This window comes from Brassica oleracea, unplaced genomic scaffold (assembly GCF_000695525.1).
Source record: "Brassica oleracea var. oleracea cultivar TO1000 unplaced genomic scaffold, BOL UnpScaffold01090, whole genome shotgun sequence".
Lineage (NCBI taxonomy): Eukaryota > Viridiplantae > Streptophyta > Magnoliopsida > Brassicales > Brassicaceae > Brassica > Brassica oleracea.
Window position 1 is genome coordinate 7,657 of NW_013617656.1, and position 18,521 is coordinate 26,177.

The window sequence follows — 18,521 nt, forward strand, 5'->3', positions numbered from 1 at the left end:
AACCTCATTCATCATCAGTTCTTCGGCTTCAGTCGTATCATCCTCCTTTTCTTTAGTCTCTGTGGCCTCTTGTAGCTTCAATAAGCGATCAGGGCATGTAGATGCATAGTGTCCATTCTTATCACACCTAAAACATGTGATTTTGGAAAAATCAATCTCACCGTAATATCGATCATTGTATCTGTCATTGTACCGTCCACTATATCGTCCTCTTCCTCTGCCTCTGTTATAGTATCTTCCTCCACGCCCCCTACTGCGATAAGATCCGTTGGAGTCGTGGTTTGAGACAGAGCGAGAGTCCGAATTTGCATACATGAGCTTTTGATTGTCTTGTGGCTCATCATCCTCCAGAGCAACACGTTCCTCGAATGCTTTGATGCGTCCTACTATCTCCTCAAAGCTTGTAGATTTTAGGTCAAGAACCTGTTCCAACGAAGCCACAATATGAATGTACTTGCTGCGAGGAAGGCTGGAGAGAAACTTCTTAACCAACTTAGTCTCTTCAATGCTCTCTCCAAGAGCGGTTGATTTAGACGAAATTTCTGATATCCTTCCCGCTAAATCATCAACTTTCTCTTCATCTTTCATTCGTAGTCTATCAAACTCAGCCATAAGCGTTTGTAGACGAGCCTCACGAACTCTGTCTGCCCCAACATGCCTCGACTTTATTGCTTCCCAAACCTTCTTAGCTGTGTCCAATTCTCCTACCTGCAGTATGAGTGTCTCAGGTATGGATTGGAAGAGCAGTGCAATCGCCATGTTGTTTTTCTCAGCATTAGTGGATTCTTCTTCTTCTATAATCTCCCATACGTTATGCAGTTTGAGCAAAACTTTAATCCTTATTGCCCATACTGTATAGTTAGCAGAGTTTAGCATCGGACAACTAAACGTAGACGGCTTGCCGTCTTTAGGTTTCATCACGAACGTAGACAAGTCTCCCATAGTCTATATCTTTGCCTGTATCGAATGCTGGTTAGCTCTGATACCAAATGTAGTTTCGATTAAGCAAAACATAGGACACACTTTAATAAGAATTAGCTCTCTTATTAATCAATCTCAAAGCCTTAGAAAATCACTCAAAACTAAAGCACATAAAACTTATGTTGTATCACACGTTGATACCTCCATATATATAAGAGATTAAAGTCCTAAACTCACAACTCATATGATATTTATAACTCCTAAATATCAGGACTTTCCTATTTTCCCTAATCCATATCTCGGTAGGAATTATCTCTTAAGTATTTCAAACTGATCCAATACCTAAAACGTCATCGTTTTCAGAGTCTCCCGGACGTTGGAGAAGAACGCGACTGAGATCCTTCACCGGTGGCAAGAAGTAGGGCCGGAGCTTCCCGAAGATCTTTTCATAAGAACAGTCATCGAGGTCGTAAACGGAACCGTTTCTTCTCAAAAGACCGTCAGGGAAACATTCGTAGCTATGTTCCTTGGAGACGCATCGACGCTTCTGTCAGTACTAAACCGGAGATTACCAGAACTGGGTCTGGTCCGATACGTCTGTACAGAGACGAGCTGGATCGAATCGGTGCTGTTCTGGACGGATATCCGAGTGGGTACGTCGGAGATAGTTCTTCTCCAGAGTAACATAACCGTGAATTATATCAAGAGGAAATCAGATTACGTCCATGAACCGATTTCAAGAACCGGTTTAGAATCGATTTGGAGGAAGATGATCGAGCTTGAGATTCTGGCTATGGCTTTCAATCCATACGAGGGCATGATGGCTAAGATCTCGCCGACGGCAACACCATTCCCGTACAGAGCAGACAATCTTTGGAAGATTCAGTACGTAACTACTTGGAGAGAAGATAGATTAACGAACCGATATATGGAACTGACGAGGAAGTTGTACCGATTCATGACTCCTTACGTTTCAAAGAATCCGAGACAGCCGTTTTTTTTTTAATTATCGGGATGTTGATTTGGGAATCAATCTCGCAAAGTCAGGAGCTATGTTGAAGATACACGTTACGGGGAGAAATATTTCGACGGAAATTTCGAGAGGTCGGTGGAGATTAAGACTAGAGTTGGTAGTGGTAACTTCTTCAGAAACGAACATAGTTTTCCTGTTAAACCGTATTTCAATGGGCAAATCTCCAAAATAGCATCTTTCTAATTTTATATCACAAAAATTGCACTCAAAAACTAAAATGACCCAAATAGCACCTTTCTAAGTTTATCCTTTGAAAATTTTAATTTTTTTATTTTTCAAAATTTGAAATTTTATCCCCAAAACCTCATTTCTCAACTCTAAACCCTAAACCCTAAACTCTAAACCCTAAACCCTAAACCCTAAACTCTAAACCCTAAACCCTAAACCCTAAACTCTAAACCCTAAACCCTAAACCCTAAACTCTAAACCCTAAACCCTAAACCCTAAACTCTAAACCCTAAACCCTAAACCCTAAACTCTAAACCCTAAACCCTAAACCCTAAACTCTAAACCCTAAACCCTAAACCCTAAACTCTAAACCCTAAACCCTAAACCCTAAACTCTAAACCCTAAACCCTAAACCCTAAACTCTAAACCCTAAACCCTAAAATTTAAACCCTAAACTCTAAACCCTAAAATTTAAACCCTAAACTCTAAACCCTAAACCCTAAACCCGAAATCCTAAACCCCACCCTTTAACTCTAAACCCTAAGTTTGTGACTTTTGATAAAACATTAATTGCTATTTCTTGATTGCTAGTTTAAGAACAAAAACTTGATTTAGTGCTATTTTTGTCTTTTTCTCTATTTCAATATTTGATTTGTGAATCAGCCTGTTCTGTAATGATTGTTTTGTAAATCTCGTCTGTTTCGATTAATCTGGACTATTTGATTTAAAAAGCTCGGGCGTATAGTACAACTTACTACTAGAACTAGTCCTATAAGTAGATGTAAAATAAGGAATCAAAATTGTTCTCTGGCGCGTATAAGCCCCTTTCACTAATCCCATTATATTTAAATATATTTCATATATAGTATATATAAAGTAGTAGTATGAAGGATGATAATGTACAAAGTGTACATTAGAAATAGTTAACATAGTAATTAATGAAATCATCATTCATCGGAAAAAGAATCATCAAACTTAGGTGGTATAGAACAGATCAACCAACAAAATTTAAATGTCTATAAAATGTTTGTGCAATCTTGGCTAAAAAGTTTTCTGTTCGGTTTTGCGCCCTTAGGATTTGTGTAATCTTGAAGTCACGAAATGTTCCTTGTAGATATGCTATCTCCGCCGGTTCGGTTGAGAAGCTTGGCCCGGTTCGGTTGAGAAGCTTGGCCATGCTGCCGGATCTTGAATCATTGAGATGATATCTTTGTAATATATCCCAATGTACTGATATATCGAGTATCGAAGCATACTCTCTAAAAATCAAATAAGTGCATCTAGTTTTGTATGCCAAAAGTGACAAGTGCCTCTCACTGTTTTGAAAACCTAAAAGCTTCTCCTTTCCTGACTCATCTTGCCATACACAACCATACCCAATATACAGTGAAGCAGAAGTCCACAAACCATCTATCAAATATATACTCAGGAAGTATAAGGTTTGAATATTTTCAGGTTGATGATATTGTATCAAAAGCTTTCAATGATCTAAGTGGTACCGAGCTCAGATTATTGAGAGGCAGGTGGAGAGACCCATGCCGAATAAGAAAGAAGATTGCAAATCATGTTGGTTTGCTCCGGAGGATTCCTTGGTGATATGTGAAGTGGGAATCACATGGAACAAAAATACAGGGGTTAATGGTATGCCTTGGATATTAAGAGATGAGAATGTGGCTGTTCCTATGCATAGCAGAAGCTCCTTTGTGAATGTCCAATTGAATTTGGAAGCTCAGAGTAACGGTTGGCTCTGGGCATTGAAAGCATGGCTATCCTTATATTCAATAAGATTGTCTTTCAAGTTGAAACGGCTGACTTGCTGGGTGCGGTTACTAGGTCACCGGCTACGCTCTCTTTTCGATGGTTGTCAATAGAGCTGGGCATTTTACCTGATACCCGAATTCGAATCCAAACCCGACAGGAAAAATCCGAACCGAAATATCAAAATATATAAATGCAAGTTACGAGAATTTGAATTTCCGAATCCGGACTGGTAATATCTGAACCCGAACGGATATCTGAAGATAGCCGAACATATATATATTTAACTCTATATTTTTTGTTTATTTCTTTCATTTTATTCAAAATATTTATGTTGATATTGTACATAGCTCAAAATCATGTAATATACATATAGTTGCTTACAAAGTGATTTGCTATTCACTTAAAATGCATGTCAAACTTCTTGTTCACACATTAACAAAAATTGCATTCAAATTCTCAAAACAATAACTAAATTAGTGTATTTCTATTTCCAATATTTTGTTTCCAAACCTATTAATAGTTCAACCTATTTTTTTTAAATCAGTTAAGTTAATTGTAAAATTTTAAGTATAAGAAACTTGAAAGAATTCGATTTTTCTCAAAATCTAAAATATCCAAATCCGACGGAAAAATAACCGAACATGAACTAAAAATATCCGAACCCAACCCGATATGTAAAAAATACTTGAATGGGTTATAGACCCCTATACCGAAGTACCCAAAAATCTAAAATACTCGAACCCGAACGGGTACCTGAACGCCCAGGCCTAGTTGTCAAGAAATATCTTGGACTCCTTGTCCTATATTGATCAGTGGAAGCTGGAAAAGGTGTCTAGACATGCTTTTTATCTTGCCTTTAAAATTATAAAGTATAGTTTCTAAGAATTTAATCAATCCTGGGTGGCTTTCCTTTGACTTTTTTTTTTTTGTCTTAGTGAGTATGCTCTCTATTTTGATGATTTTTGGTTAGGTTGGATTGACTTTTATTCTGGTGATCAGGTTTCATTGTATGTGGTTCAACCGTTTATTTTCTAGTGTAAAAAAACAATTGTTTCATAGAACATTTTAATCAAACCTCATCGATATAAAAATAATTGTTAAACTATAAATTAAAAATGAAACAGAAAATTCCGCGCGAAAACTCGAATAAACGCCTAATTTATACTATACTAAATACGACTGATGATAAATAAGTGAAGAATCAATGAAAATGTCTTAAATTTTAATAAATATTTAAAAATATTTAGTTTATTTTCAGAAATATTGATTTTACTCTTAATTTTTGTTGTTCTCGTTAGATATCATGGCTTAACTCTTTTTTTTTTATTGAATGTAAAATTATATTCGAATTAACTTTAGTTAAAACAGAATCATCTTGTTTTTGAAGTTTTGATTTTGGGCTACAATATTTTTTGACAAAACTAATGATCCAACTATCTAGTGATTACCTTGAATGGGTTGTTGTTACATCGAACCATAGTTGGAGCATGACTTGTCTCATCGTTAATAATTTTGAGAAATTGTTTAAACTATCATGTTCTTAATACAACTTTTCAAGTTTAGTTTAGCCACATTTACATCGTAGGATTAACTAATCTAGACTTACGATTTAAATTTAAGGGGTGAGGTTATATAGACTAAGATTTAAGATTTAAATAAATAAATAAATACTTAAAATTCAAAATATATTTTTTAAATAGTTTCAAAAAACAATTTTCTAATTTCCAAAACAAAATTTGGAGTTTGTTTTTATAAATTTTCTAAAAAAATATTTTGATGGAGAAAATTGAAATCATTTAATTATAAATATTTGTAAATGATATAAATTAAGATCTAGTAAAATTGAATTGTTTTCAACATAGATGAGTGAAAGTAGTGTGTCATGGTATTATTTGGTTAAGGGTTTGGTAATATATATTGTAGTATTGTATGTATTCTTAGGGTCAGATTTTGGAATTTTAACTTTTTTTTTGAAAAATTAATTTTTGACTTATATGTGTTTAGTTTTGTGTATATTAAACACTTTTAAAATTGATTTTAAGTTTTATGAAGTGTTTGTTTCTAGTTAGTTAGCTATTTTGAGTTTAGGGGTTAAGTGACTTAAATCTTTCAATAAATAATGCACTAGAATATTTCAGCGGAAGTCTTCTAGGCTAATAGTAAATTTAGAGTTTAAAAAACTTTCAAGTAAGTCTTTTATGAATAGAAGACTTACTTGAAGTCTTCCTGAATTAAAAATATTTAACTTTATTTGATTGTCTCCCTGTTTAAGAAAAATTTACACATTCTTTCTGTTCCTCTCAAATGGCAGCAACAAAAATATAATGTTTCTCATTCCAAAACTCTCCAACCTCTCTCTCATCTCTTTGAACTTAGAAACACAAAACTTTATATCAATTTCTCATTTTTATCTCATGTCTTTCTCACTGCCTTATTTTGTTTTTGCATGTTTTTCATTACACGGTTCTCATCTTCCACTTCTTTAAAGGTAAGCTCTTGTTGTTTAAAGTTCTTACCCTTTGAAAACTCTTTTGGTTTAAACTCTTACTTTATTTTGGAAGTTTTTCTATGTTTTGAAGCCATTTGAATGCTTTTGGATATGTAGATTTTTCAGATCTGCGACATACTTGGAAGACTTCTCAGAAATCTTCTAACATTTAATACACTAGAAGACTTCGTGGAAGTCTTCTGGCGGAGTCTTCTCTCATGTCTCCTTTTTCATAACAGATTTGAGTATTTTGGTAATTTTCTATATCTGATTTTTCTTCATTTGGTAATATTTGGTTGCTTAAAGCTCTTACCTTTTCCCCACACCAAAACTCTCCAACCTCTCTCTAATCTCTTAGAACTTGAAAACACCAAACTTTATATCAATTTATCATTTTTTGCCTCATGTCCTTTTCACTAATTCATCTTGTTTCGTAGGTTTTCATTACATGGTTATCATCTTCCACTCTTTTAAAGGTAGATCTACAAATCATTATTTTGTTTTTCATTTGGTAACCTCTTGTTGCTTAAAACTCTTACCTTTTAAAAATTATTTTGGTTGCTTTAAGCTCTTACCTTATTTTTGAAGATTTTCTATATTTTGAAGCCATTTAAATGCTTTTGGATATGCAGATTTTTCAGATCTGAGATAGACTTAAAAGACTCCCTGAGAATTTTTCTCGGAAGTCTTGTCAGAAGTCTTATAATATTTAATGCACTAGAAGTCTTCTGGCATAGTTTTCTCCCATGTTAGGCATGGGCATTTTAACCTGACCGGAAACCGACCCGAAAATACCGACCCGAAACCAAACTGAAAATTTACAAGTACCTTTTGGGTCCAAATTTCTTTTACCCAAAAGAACCAGAACCGAAAGGAACCGACCCGAATAGATCCGGACCCAAAAATAACCGATCCAAATAGATCCCACCCAATAAGAACCGATTTTTAACCGGCCTAAAAACATGTTTATCCAAAACTATGATTTTTTGTGCTCTATTTTATAATATTATTTTATGATTTAGTTGAAATATCTTTTGTTAACAATATTTGTTATTATTTTTTAACATCTTTAAGTAATATGAACCTTTAAAATGTAAAATTTAGAGTTTAAAAATGTTTTATTTTTTATTATTAATTGTTTAATTTAATTTATTTTTTAAAATTTTTGATATATATGACAAATATCGATTAAATTTGATAGAGTTTGGGTATGTCATGTCCTTTTCAGATTCTAAATACTTGAACCCAATCCAGACCCGATATGGACCCAAGTATTTTATCGGTCTTTTAATTATAGAACCGAACCAACCCAGTCTCGAGAAGAACCGACCCGGACCCGAACCAAAAATTTACAAGTATCTATTGGATCTAATTTTTTAGGACCCGAAGGACCCGGACCCGGACCCGGAAGGAACCGGCCTGAACCCAACCCTAAGACCCGAATGCCCATGCCTCTGCCATGTCAAATGTAGTCCAAGCTTGTCTTTGTGGAGAATTATCTATAATAGTTTTGTTTATGCTATATTTTTGTGATCTGTAGGTGTACTCTTTTAGTTGTGAATTCTTTTGTAAATTTGAAGAGATATTAATGGAAAAAAATTGGTAGATATGTTCATGTCTACAATACTATCTTGCCAAAAGCACTTGACATTATTGAAATTATTGCTACAACTTCAATAGCAAAACACAATAACACAAAACATTAGTCAAATTTACTACAACTAAGAGAGAAAACTTCTCAAGAAAACTTAGTTAAATTCACAAAAGATCAAACATTACATAAGTTCAAACATATAACAGTTTCACTAAAAGTATTCTAGACCTCTCGGAAGACTTAAATTTCAAGCGGAAAATTAAAATTAAAGCGGAAAAGTCAAATTTTAAGTGAAAATTGAAATTTCAAATTTCATGAAAATTAAAAAGGTACATCTTATGATCTAAGAAGACACATTAAACCATATGACTTGATATTCTTGAAGTTACTTGAAACTTTTGAAAGTTAAAAAATATATCTTGAAGTTGAAAATACAAGTTTTACAAAACGTAACGTAGAAGACTTTCACGGAAGTCTTCTATTTAGGTCATTTTTGAAATTAAAATTTACAAAGGAAGACGTCCATTGAAGTCTACTCTACAGCAGAGTTCTTTAGAAGTCTTACTTTGTAAATATTGGCTTACTATTGACCTACTAGGAAGTCTTCTAGGATAAAAAGGTTGGTTTTGCAATTGGCCGAATTATGTTAGTAATTTGACTTTTTTCCTGAAGACGTACACGGAAGTCTCCCACTACTAAAATAAAACAAAATATTTATTTGCGCTATAATACTTCCATGTAACTCGTCTCAGGTTACTCTTGCAGTTGAAAAATAAAACTTAAATATTTAATTTTAACTAGAAGACTTCCATGTAAGTCTTCCGGTAGAAGACTTACACGAAAGTCTTTTGTGATAACCAAAAGTTTGACCAGAATCTCGGAATAAAACTTTGGAAAACTTTCGTGTAAGTCTTCTCTCGGAGGACTTACATGAAAATCGTCTAAATAAAATTAAATATTTAAGTTTTATTTTTCAATTGCAAAAGTAATCTGAGACGACTTTCACCGACAGTTCAGAAGACTTCCCTGGAAATCTTTTGGTGGAAGACTTCCATGTAATTCTTCTAGAAAAATATAAATTTTTTGACACAATTCGGTCAATTATAAAAATAACATGTTTATCCTAGAAAAATTACGGGTAAGTCTTCACTAGTATTTTCGATATTTTTTTGTTAACAAAGAAAAATTGGAAGACTTCTAGAGAAGTCGTCTCTAAAAAACTGACATAAAGTCAATTGCAAGGCTAACATTTGCATTGACCAGAAGACTTCCGTATAAGTCTTCTTCGACCGGAAGACTTATACGGAAGTCTTCAGGGGAAAATATGTGGAGAAGAAATTTGATTTCATACATTCAACTAATGAGATATCTTGCTTAGCTTCTCCAAGCACACATAAATTCAACACGAAAGTGACCTACTTGTTAATGAATGAGAATCTTAAGTTTGAATGGCTCTATGAACCTTAAAAAGTTAGAATCAAAATCTTGGGCTTTTGGATGAATATAGAGAGAAAATGAGAGAGATGTTGTTTTAGTGCATAAGAAATGAGATAGGAGGAGTGAAATCGATTTTTATGTGCATTAAGAGCTTCAAATTGGTTGTTCATGGTGGTTGGTGTATTCATGGCAATGACATTGTTGTAAATATTTGTTGAAGATGAATATGATAGAGTAAAATGCTCATTTTTGAAAAAAAGTAATGATATTTTCGTTAAAATTCGAACTTTTAGGGTGAATAGGACAAATGAAAGTTCCAAAACAAGTCAATGGTTAGTTTTGTGTCTGACTTTGAGTTTTAAATCATTTTTGCAAAAGCCCTATATATATATATATATATATATATATTGATTTACATAATGCAAAAAGGAAATAAACGATTCATTACAAAATCTATTTTTTAAAAGTAAAATTGTATTAGTGAATAATAGGAAATATTATATTTTATTAATATTGATATTATTATGTTTTGCTGATTAAGGTAAATATTGTTAGAAAAATATATGATAACATATCGTTAATCTAAATTTAAGGTAAATCCAAAATAGTAGTAGTCTACTGAAATGGTGCAAGAACCTTTTATAAGTAGATTTTTAGGATGATTTTCTTTTAATAGTATAGATATTGACTTTTACAACAAAAAAAAAAAACTATACATTTTGACTCGTGAATACAATTATTATGCACAAATTGTGAAGTGTGAATAAGTGAGTACATATATGTCATAAATAGTTGTTTTTGATACACGTGAGTAATGTATTATAGCCACTAGTGTTTGTCCTCGCTCCGCGCAGAAATGTTTTTATTGTTTACTTTTTGGTTGGTATTTGTTATTGCTTTTAATGGGCAGAATTTATTTTTGGTTGGAAACTGTATTCCCTTGGTTGTTTATTCATGTTGCATTGTATAATAGAATTGGTAATAGCTTTGTCGTTGACGTAATTGTATGATACTTTATATTTTTATTTTAATGACTTTTTGTTGTTTGTGTTACTTTTTATGTTTAGTTTTTGGTAACTATGTTTTGAATATTTGTTGTGTAATCGAGGATATTTGTGAGATTGTGATCGTTGTTTGGTTGTATCTTGGAGATATAATTGTGAGCTATCAATTTAATATAATGTGTGTTTTTCTTTGTGTGATCTAGGTTTAGATTTTTTAATTTTTAAAATTTAAATTTTCCCATTTCTTTGAAGGAAAATAACATAACAAATGTTGTTTTAATTCATAAAACATCATTTTTATTTGTTTATATTAGTATCGGGTGTTGCATATGTTTTCCAATGTTGTAGCGACATGTAATTTTAATCTTTATATTTTTATAATTTATCATGTAACACTTGAGTTTTGAAATTTTGATCTTGTATAGTTATTGTTTATGTGGTTCTCCTATTGGTCCTTGTATCTCTAACTTGTTTTCTAGTTAAGTTTCCTGATTAAGCATTTTTGATTTATGACTCTGCCAAGTACAACATTATTATATCATTTGTCCTACGGATGATATACAAACTTTCCGTAGTCAAGTGGAAACGATGAATGCCTTATGTTGATGTTGTTATGATGAAAATAGTCTTATACGCCTTGGACATAATGGGTTTGAACATTGCCTTCTTTCCATGTCATCAAATCATAATATCAATGCAATTTTGCCAAGTTAGGTGTTGTTTCCATGATATTCATAAATTTTTGGAGATAATCTTGAAACTCTTAAAGATTATTCATATTGAAAGCTCCAAGAGAAAACGATAACATGAATTTTGGAAACAGCCTTATGTATCATTTTGAGAAAAAAATCAATATTAATAGATTGATAATTTTAATAGTGACCAAATGAACGAGGAGGAACACTATGTTCCTTAGCATTTCTTTAACATTTTACTATATAAACAATATGTTTTTCTTTTCATTCTTCTTCGTTTTTTTGTTTGTAGAAAATTATAGAACAAATATATTTCTTATTAATTTTGATAAAAAACAATCATTCTTCATCATTCCCAAAATTTTATTCCTACTCTTTTTTTTTCTATTCGTTCATATTTTTCTTACGATGATTACCGGTCACACTTTATGTTTAATCATTTTATATAGTTAATGTAAATGGAATCAGTCAGCTCAGTGTGTGACTGAAAATAAAATTTCAAATAATGATAAAATAATCATTGGAGGTCTAATCCAATCGAGGGGCATTAACTCGATAATATATTATTTCAATATTATCCAAATTTTTTATGGTTCCAGTACTTATTAGTCAGACCAAGTTTTATGCTAATAATATGATGATATACATTAAAAACTATCAATTAATAATGTTGTAATTATGGTATTTTAAGATATATTTTTTAAAATATGTTTCCAGATATTTTATGGTTCCAGTACTTATTGGTTTGATTATATGATTTTATGTATAGAAAATATGTTTCATAGAGTTTAAATATGTTTTTAGATATAATTTTACTAAATCTTATCAAACATATTAAATTGTTAAGATTATAAAGATAGCTCCATTGAAAATATAAAATAAAATATTAATTTTACTAAATCTTATCAAATATATTAAATTGTTAATATAATAATTTGTTTGTACGTAAGAAATGTACATACCTATAATTAAATTATTAATTTATATTTTTGAAGAGACCATATATTTATATTAGATTTTTTGAAAAGTTATTATTTTATGATCTTATCGATTAGTGTCATATTTTAAACCGTTTCAATTTAGAACAAAAAAATATTAATCTATTATGTTTATTAATTTAATTGAGTATTAATTTATAGATTTTATACTGTATGCCATGTTTGTAAATCGGTGATAAATTCTTCTTTACAAATTTGGTGCTAAATATGAAAAATAATGTTACATATTATAGCTCGCAACTAAAATATACCTGTGCAAAAAGGAAATTATTATCTATGGCTATAGGAAAAAAAAAATCTAAATATTATTCATGTTTTTGTATGTAATCTTTTAACAATCAAATTAATAAACTTACGAAGTTGACAAAACGAAGAAAATAAAAAGAAAATGGAAGAATCTATTTAATCGAGAATGTGCTTGGCGGCCCAAATAGTAAGAGTCACTAACCAAAACCCATGGATTAGGTATTCTATTATTTGCAAGTACTTTATGAAATTGAGTGTATAGCTCGATTATTTCCCCTGCAACAATTTTTGGTTATCATGTTTCGCAGGAATAATTTAAGAATTCTGATACTTTTGGTGAAGACATACAAAGTTCCAAATGTTAAACCCGTAGCCTGGTGACTGTTAAACGACGATGTGTACAAATGAAAGAGGGTCTGCTAGTTGGAGACCTGATGAGTTCTTTTTCCTAGTAAGAAGAGTTTTCTCTCTTCTTACGATGCCACCTCATCTAATAGGGAAAGGAGAAGCTGTCACCTGTCCTCTTAAAACTCATTCCTCCTTTTTGTTAATGGTCTCTACTTATGAGCTTCCGTAATAATATCAACCATTTGACTTGGGCAGTAGCAGCCCTGGACAGAAGCGGCAGAAGCATCTGCTTCTAGCCTTTAATATCAAGAGAAAAATTTCGGCCATTTTTTCAATTGCTATCAGTAGGTCAGATGGTTAAGTATCTGTTGTTCTTCTTAATGGTGTTCAAGCCTCCATGTCAGCCTTTTTTTTTAATATGCTTCCAGCCTTTTTAAATATTTTTTTTACAGGGCCAGGCCTGGGCTTGGGCTCCGAAAGATTAGTGATATGCCATGGATTTTACCCGCTTGTAACCATGGTTTATAAGTGTTTTAATAAATAATTATTATGTTTTAGAGTCTGTTTAGTATATTTATAGGATCATGAGTGATTTGGAAGAAAGTGATGATTTTGGAATATTTTGGAGATAATTGGAGAAAGCATCTGAGCTAACCATCGAGCAAGACCAATGGTCGACATTCAGAGACAATAATAGATCGATGCACATCCTGTGACATCGATCGACGGCGAAGCGCACAAAAGTCCGTTTGGTTCCAGCCGACTTAGAGCCCAAGACTTCACCAACTTACAAGATTACCCCTGACGAGTTTTAACCTAATATTTATAGCTTGCCAACATGTTAGAGGCAGAGTGTGCTTTCTTGTTTTCTTATTTTCACAGCAAATGTTTTTTAGGATTTTAGTAGAGTTGGAGAGAAGATCCAAAGAGATTTGTAACTGAAACTCCATTAATATCTATTTATTTATCTATGTAGTTTTTTTACCTAAATGTTGTTATGAATTGCTTAGTCATGTCTAAGTAGTTCTATTGTTAGATTTAGGGTTTAATTAGGTTATCAGAGATTAGCCCCAACTATAGATTGCTAAGTTGTGATATTCATCATTAGGATTGTCATTAATGCATGTTTCTAGTTTAGCTAGCTAGAACTTGTCGTAGGAGTTGTAGACTCAAATCATCATTTGCATCTCACCCTGAATCCGTCCTTATTGAGTTAGGATTTCTAGAGTAATGCAAAAGCTGATCTAGGAAGCCTAGTGAGCATAATTCAACCCGCGCGTAAAGCTTGACTAAGAACGCGTCGATCGACGGTGCAACAAGTGTATCGATGGATATTCCTCTAGAATCGACACTTATATCTGGTCAACAGAAAAACCTAGAAAGCAAACGCCGATTGGTTTGTTTATAAGTATTTGAGCTCTATAATATCATGCATACAACTTGTTAAGCATTTGTAGGATTATAATCTTGATTACCTGAATAGAAACCCTAAGTCTAGCTATTTCATCTAAGGCACCAAAAACCCAATCAAATCAATCGAGCAACTGCCTTGCTCATAAACCTGCTTTTTACATTTAATCATAATCAACCTAGCTTAATCACTCTGATTAGATTTATTAGGTTCCCTAGCTCCTCGTGGATTCGATCCCTAAGTACTACAGCTGAACCTCTTATTTGAGAGAGTAATTCACTCCTTATGGTAATTTTAGTCTGTTTTAGTCTAGGTTACTTCTTTAAAACCACTTTCTAACATAAAATTTTTCTTGTCTTTTCAGGTGCATGCCCAACAGTATCAGTTGGGTGACTACATGCATGGAGGAGATGAGGCAAGACATAGCCAGAATGCAGACACAACGTGCGGCCGAAGCAACTACACCAGCATCGATCGACATAAACCTTCCAACATCGATCGACGCTGACCCGTCACAATCAAATCCGATGAACTCTCAACCTGATTCTTACGCCAGAGCAGAGATTGATCAGATGGTAGAAGAGATCTACAGAATTCTGGGAGCAGCAGAAGAAAGACTTGATAAGAGATGTGATGACATATATTTCCCATGGGACATCACCATCAGTTCTTTTACTTCTCAGACAGAAGCAATGCAGAGGGAGATAGTGGAGATTTAGAGATACATCACTCGTCGACCAGAGGCATTGACATCGATCGACAAACGCATCAACATATCGACAGACAGTCACAGAAGGACATCAATCGACAAAGCTACAAACCAAGGAGGGCTAGTACCAAAATGAAATCAGATATGTCTGAAATAAATGACCATGGAGAGGAGATCTCAGCTGACACATACGCCACACTTGTGAGACATCAGTTCAAACTTGAATGTCTTGGAGACAGATTGCAGAGGATAGAGAATACAACTGCAACAATGAAAGACAAATGGCGCAGAGGAGACAAGGCAATGAGAGACTTCACTGGTACATGGTTCAACAAGAGAAGAGAAGAGATGGAGACTTGCTTCCTAGCAAGTACCATCTTCCCACATTACTAGCCAAATCACCTCCAAAGTCAAGATAAATGACTATAACAAAGCGTTGAGTGGGAGGCAACCCACTATTCGGTAAATTTTCTAATATGTTTTTATTAGTTTAGTACTTATGTTAGTTTTAAAATATATGCAGGTCATAATAAAATATTTAAAAAAAAGCAAAAAGAGATCCGAGTAGACGATTTCCCATAATATCGACCGACGAGACTCTGCCGACATCGATCGACAGAACATCACCTACCGCGACCGAGGACAACATCTTTACATCGATCGACATCTATTCTGGTCTGGTATATCGTTCTAACTTGTTACATTGAGTCCTTTTGCTTTAGTTTTCACCATAACTCCGACTGAATTTATACCGGGGCCAGCGTAGTTTAAGTTTGGGGGGAAGTTTACTGATATTAGTTTATTTCATGAGTCTTATTAAAATATTTTCAAAAATAAGTTTTTATTGAGTCAAGAAGGTGACAATGACCTTATTGATTTTTCTTATTATCTAACCACACCATTCTAGACTTACTAGTTGCAGATAGCACTAAAGATACCAAAGTGGATCAACCTGTCAACTATGTTACACTTGCTGAGAATGTTTGAAGGAACCAAAGCTGACCTCCAACCTAACTGAGCTCAACTCTGCTTGTCTTGGGGATTGGTATACATGAGATCAGATTCTTCAAAAAAGTCTGGAAGGTAAAGCCTTGTGTAGATTTATCACCCTCTCTATCTCTATTTCGAAATATATATATATATATATATATGATATAATTATAGATGATAAATTAGGAAAGGAATTCGAACTGGACTTGGTGGCTACAGCCATTAAGGCTTGATTCATAAGAATTCTATACGTAAAGGATTAGAACAAGACTTGGTGGCTACAACCATTAAGGCTTGATCACAAATAATCCTAGGATATAGGTAAAAAAGAAGTGAACATGATTTGGTGGCTAAAACCATTAAAGCTTGTTTCATGGAAGCATGTCCAATCTTGGTCAAATATTTTGCAAAAAAAGCAGACTTTGACTGAGAGAGAAAGTAGTAGAGAGAGAGGAAAAGAACTCTTATTTACCTGCTATTCCAGATACTTGTTTAAGCATCCTTGCATACTGTGATCGATACCCCCCTTGGTAAAGGGGATTGTTAGACATAATTTGCTAAATTGTTGATTAGGTGAATTTGGTTGCTAGACTAGGATATGGTGTAATGTGCTTCTGAGACTAGGATTTTATAAGGTAATGATTATGAGTTTTAAATCTGTGAGTCCCTTCTGTTTTCAAACCTCTTTCAGGGAGACTGCCTGTATGTTTTGCTTGAGGACGAACAAAATGGTAGGTCTGAGGGAGTTGATAGGCCATGGATTTAACCCACTTTTTAGCCATGGTTTATAAGTGTTTTAATAACTAATTATTATGTTTTAGAGTCTATTTAGTATATTTATAGGATCATGAGTGATTTGGAAGAAAGTGATGATTTTGGATCATTTTCGAGATAATTGGAGAAAGCTTCTGAACTGGCCATCGAGCAAGACCAATGGTCGACATTCAGAGACAATAATCGATCGATGCACATCCTGTGACATCGGTCGACGGCGAAGCGCGCAAAAGCCCGTTTGGTTCCAGCCGACTTAGAGCCCAAGACTTCACCAATTTACAAGATTACCCCTGACGAGTTTTAACCAAATATTTATAGCTTGCCAACATGTTAGAGGCAAAGTGTGCTTTCTTGTTTTCTTATTTTCACATCAAAGGTTTTCTAGGATTTTAGTAGAGTTGGAGAGGAGATCCAAAGCGATTTGTGATTGGAACTCTATTAATATATATCTGTTTATCTATGTAGTTTTTATATCTAATTGTTGTTATGAATTTCTTAGCCATGTCTGAGTAGTTCTATTGTTAGGTTTAGGGTTTAATTAGGTTATGAGGGATTAACCCCAACTATAGATTGCTAAGTTGTGATATTCATCATTAGGATTTTCATTAATGTTTTTTTTCTAGTTTAGCTAGCTAGAACTTGCCCTAGGAGTTGTAGGTTCAAGTCATCACTTGCATCTCACCCTGAATCCGTCCTAATTGAGCTAGGATTGCTAGAGTAAGGCGAAAGCTGATCTAGGAAACCTAGTGAGCATAATTCAACCCGCGCGTAAAGCTTGATTAAGAACGCGTCGATCTATATTGCTATAGAATAATCGATCGACGGTACAACAAGTGTATCGATCGATATTCCTCTAGAATCATCGATCGACACTTATATCTGTTCAATAGACAAACCTAGAAAGCGAACGCCGATCGGTTTGTTTATAAGTGTTTGAGCTCTATAATATCATGCATACAACTTGTTAGGCATCTGTAAGATTATGATCCTGATTACCTGAATACAAACCCTAAGTCTAGCTATTTCATCTAAAGAACCAAAAGCCCAATCCAATCAATCGACCAACTGTCTTGCTCACAAACCTGCTTTTTATATTTAATCATAATCAACCTAGTTTAATCACTCTGATTAGATTTATTAGGTACTACAACTAAACTTCTTATTTGAGAGATTAATTCACTCCTTAGGGTAATTTGAGTGAGATCAATTAGTAAAGTGGGATTCTAAAAATTTAAAATTTACAGGAGCCCATAACTTTTTCTTTCATCTTCGTCGCTTTCTAAAATGAACTCTATTTAGGTTATGCCGTAACCGAATTCCTTTTTATTCCATAGTTTATTAAGCTACGACTAGGTTACGGACATCGATACTTACCCGTTAACCTCTGGTGGAAGCAAGCGACCGTGTCAAACCACTCCAATTACTAAAAAAAGAAAACAAAAAACATAAATATAACTATTTGACTATTTTTCCAAGTTCTTCTATTAAACATTGCTGTTTTACATTAAAAATGGAAAAAAAGATTAAGATTTAAACATCTATCTTAAAATATAAAATATAAATATCAACTAAATATAAAATATAAGAAAAAGAAATACTCAGTATATAGAAAAATAAATAATAAATAAATATTATAAATATATAAATATATGAATTATATATACAATAATAAGTAAATGCACAATTTTTAAAATATGGAAATAGTACATTAAATATTAAACATCATGTAAATCTATCTTAAAATATAAAATTATTAGTAAATAGAAAGTATAAGAAATAGAAATACACAATATAAAGAAAAATAAATAATAAGTAAATACGCAATTTAAAAATGGAAAATTACATTAAGATTTAAAAATATATCTTAAAATTTAAAATATTGATATTACGTAAATAGAAAGTATAACAAATAGAAATATACAATTTAAAGAAAATGGAAAATGT

At 33.0% G+C, this 18,521-nt stretch overlaps 1 protein-coding gene across 1 annotated transcript; it reads left to right on the top strand.

Moving 5' to 3' along the window:
* The first annotated feature begins 1,441 nt into the window (after nucleotides 1–1,441).
* LOC106320847 (reticuline oxidase-like protein) lies at nucleotides 1,442–14,823 on the top strand. Its single transcript, XM_013759197.1, has 2 exons — nucleotides 1,442–1,806; nucleotides 14,469–14,823. Exons 1-2 carry the CDS (start codon nucleotides 1,442–1,444, stop codon nucleotides 14,821–14,823), a joined length of 720 nt encoding a protein of 239 aa, XP_013614651.1.
* The last annotated feature ends 3,698 nt before the right edge of the window (nucleotides 14,824–18,521 follow it).

Coding starts and splice junctions, on each gene's coding strand:
- LOC106320847 (XM_013759197.1), top strand. CDS start 1,442: ATGTTCCTTGGAGACGCATCGACGCTTCTGTCAGTACTAAACCGGAGA. Junction 1,807..14,468: donor GACAATCTTTGGAAGATTCA/GTACGTAACTAC, acceptor TTGTCTTTTCAG/GTGCATGCCCAACAGTATCA.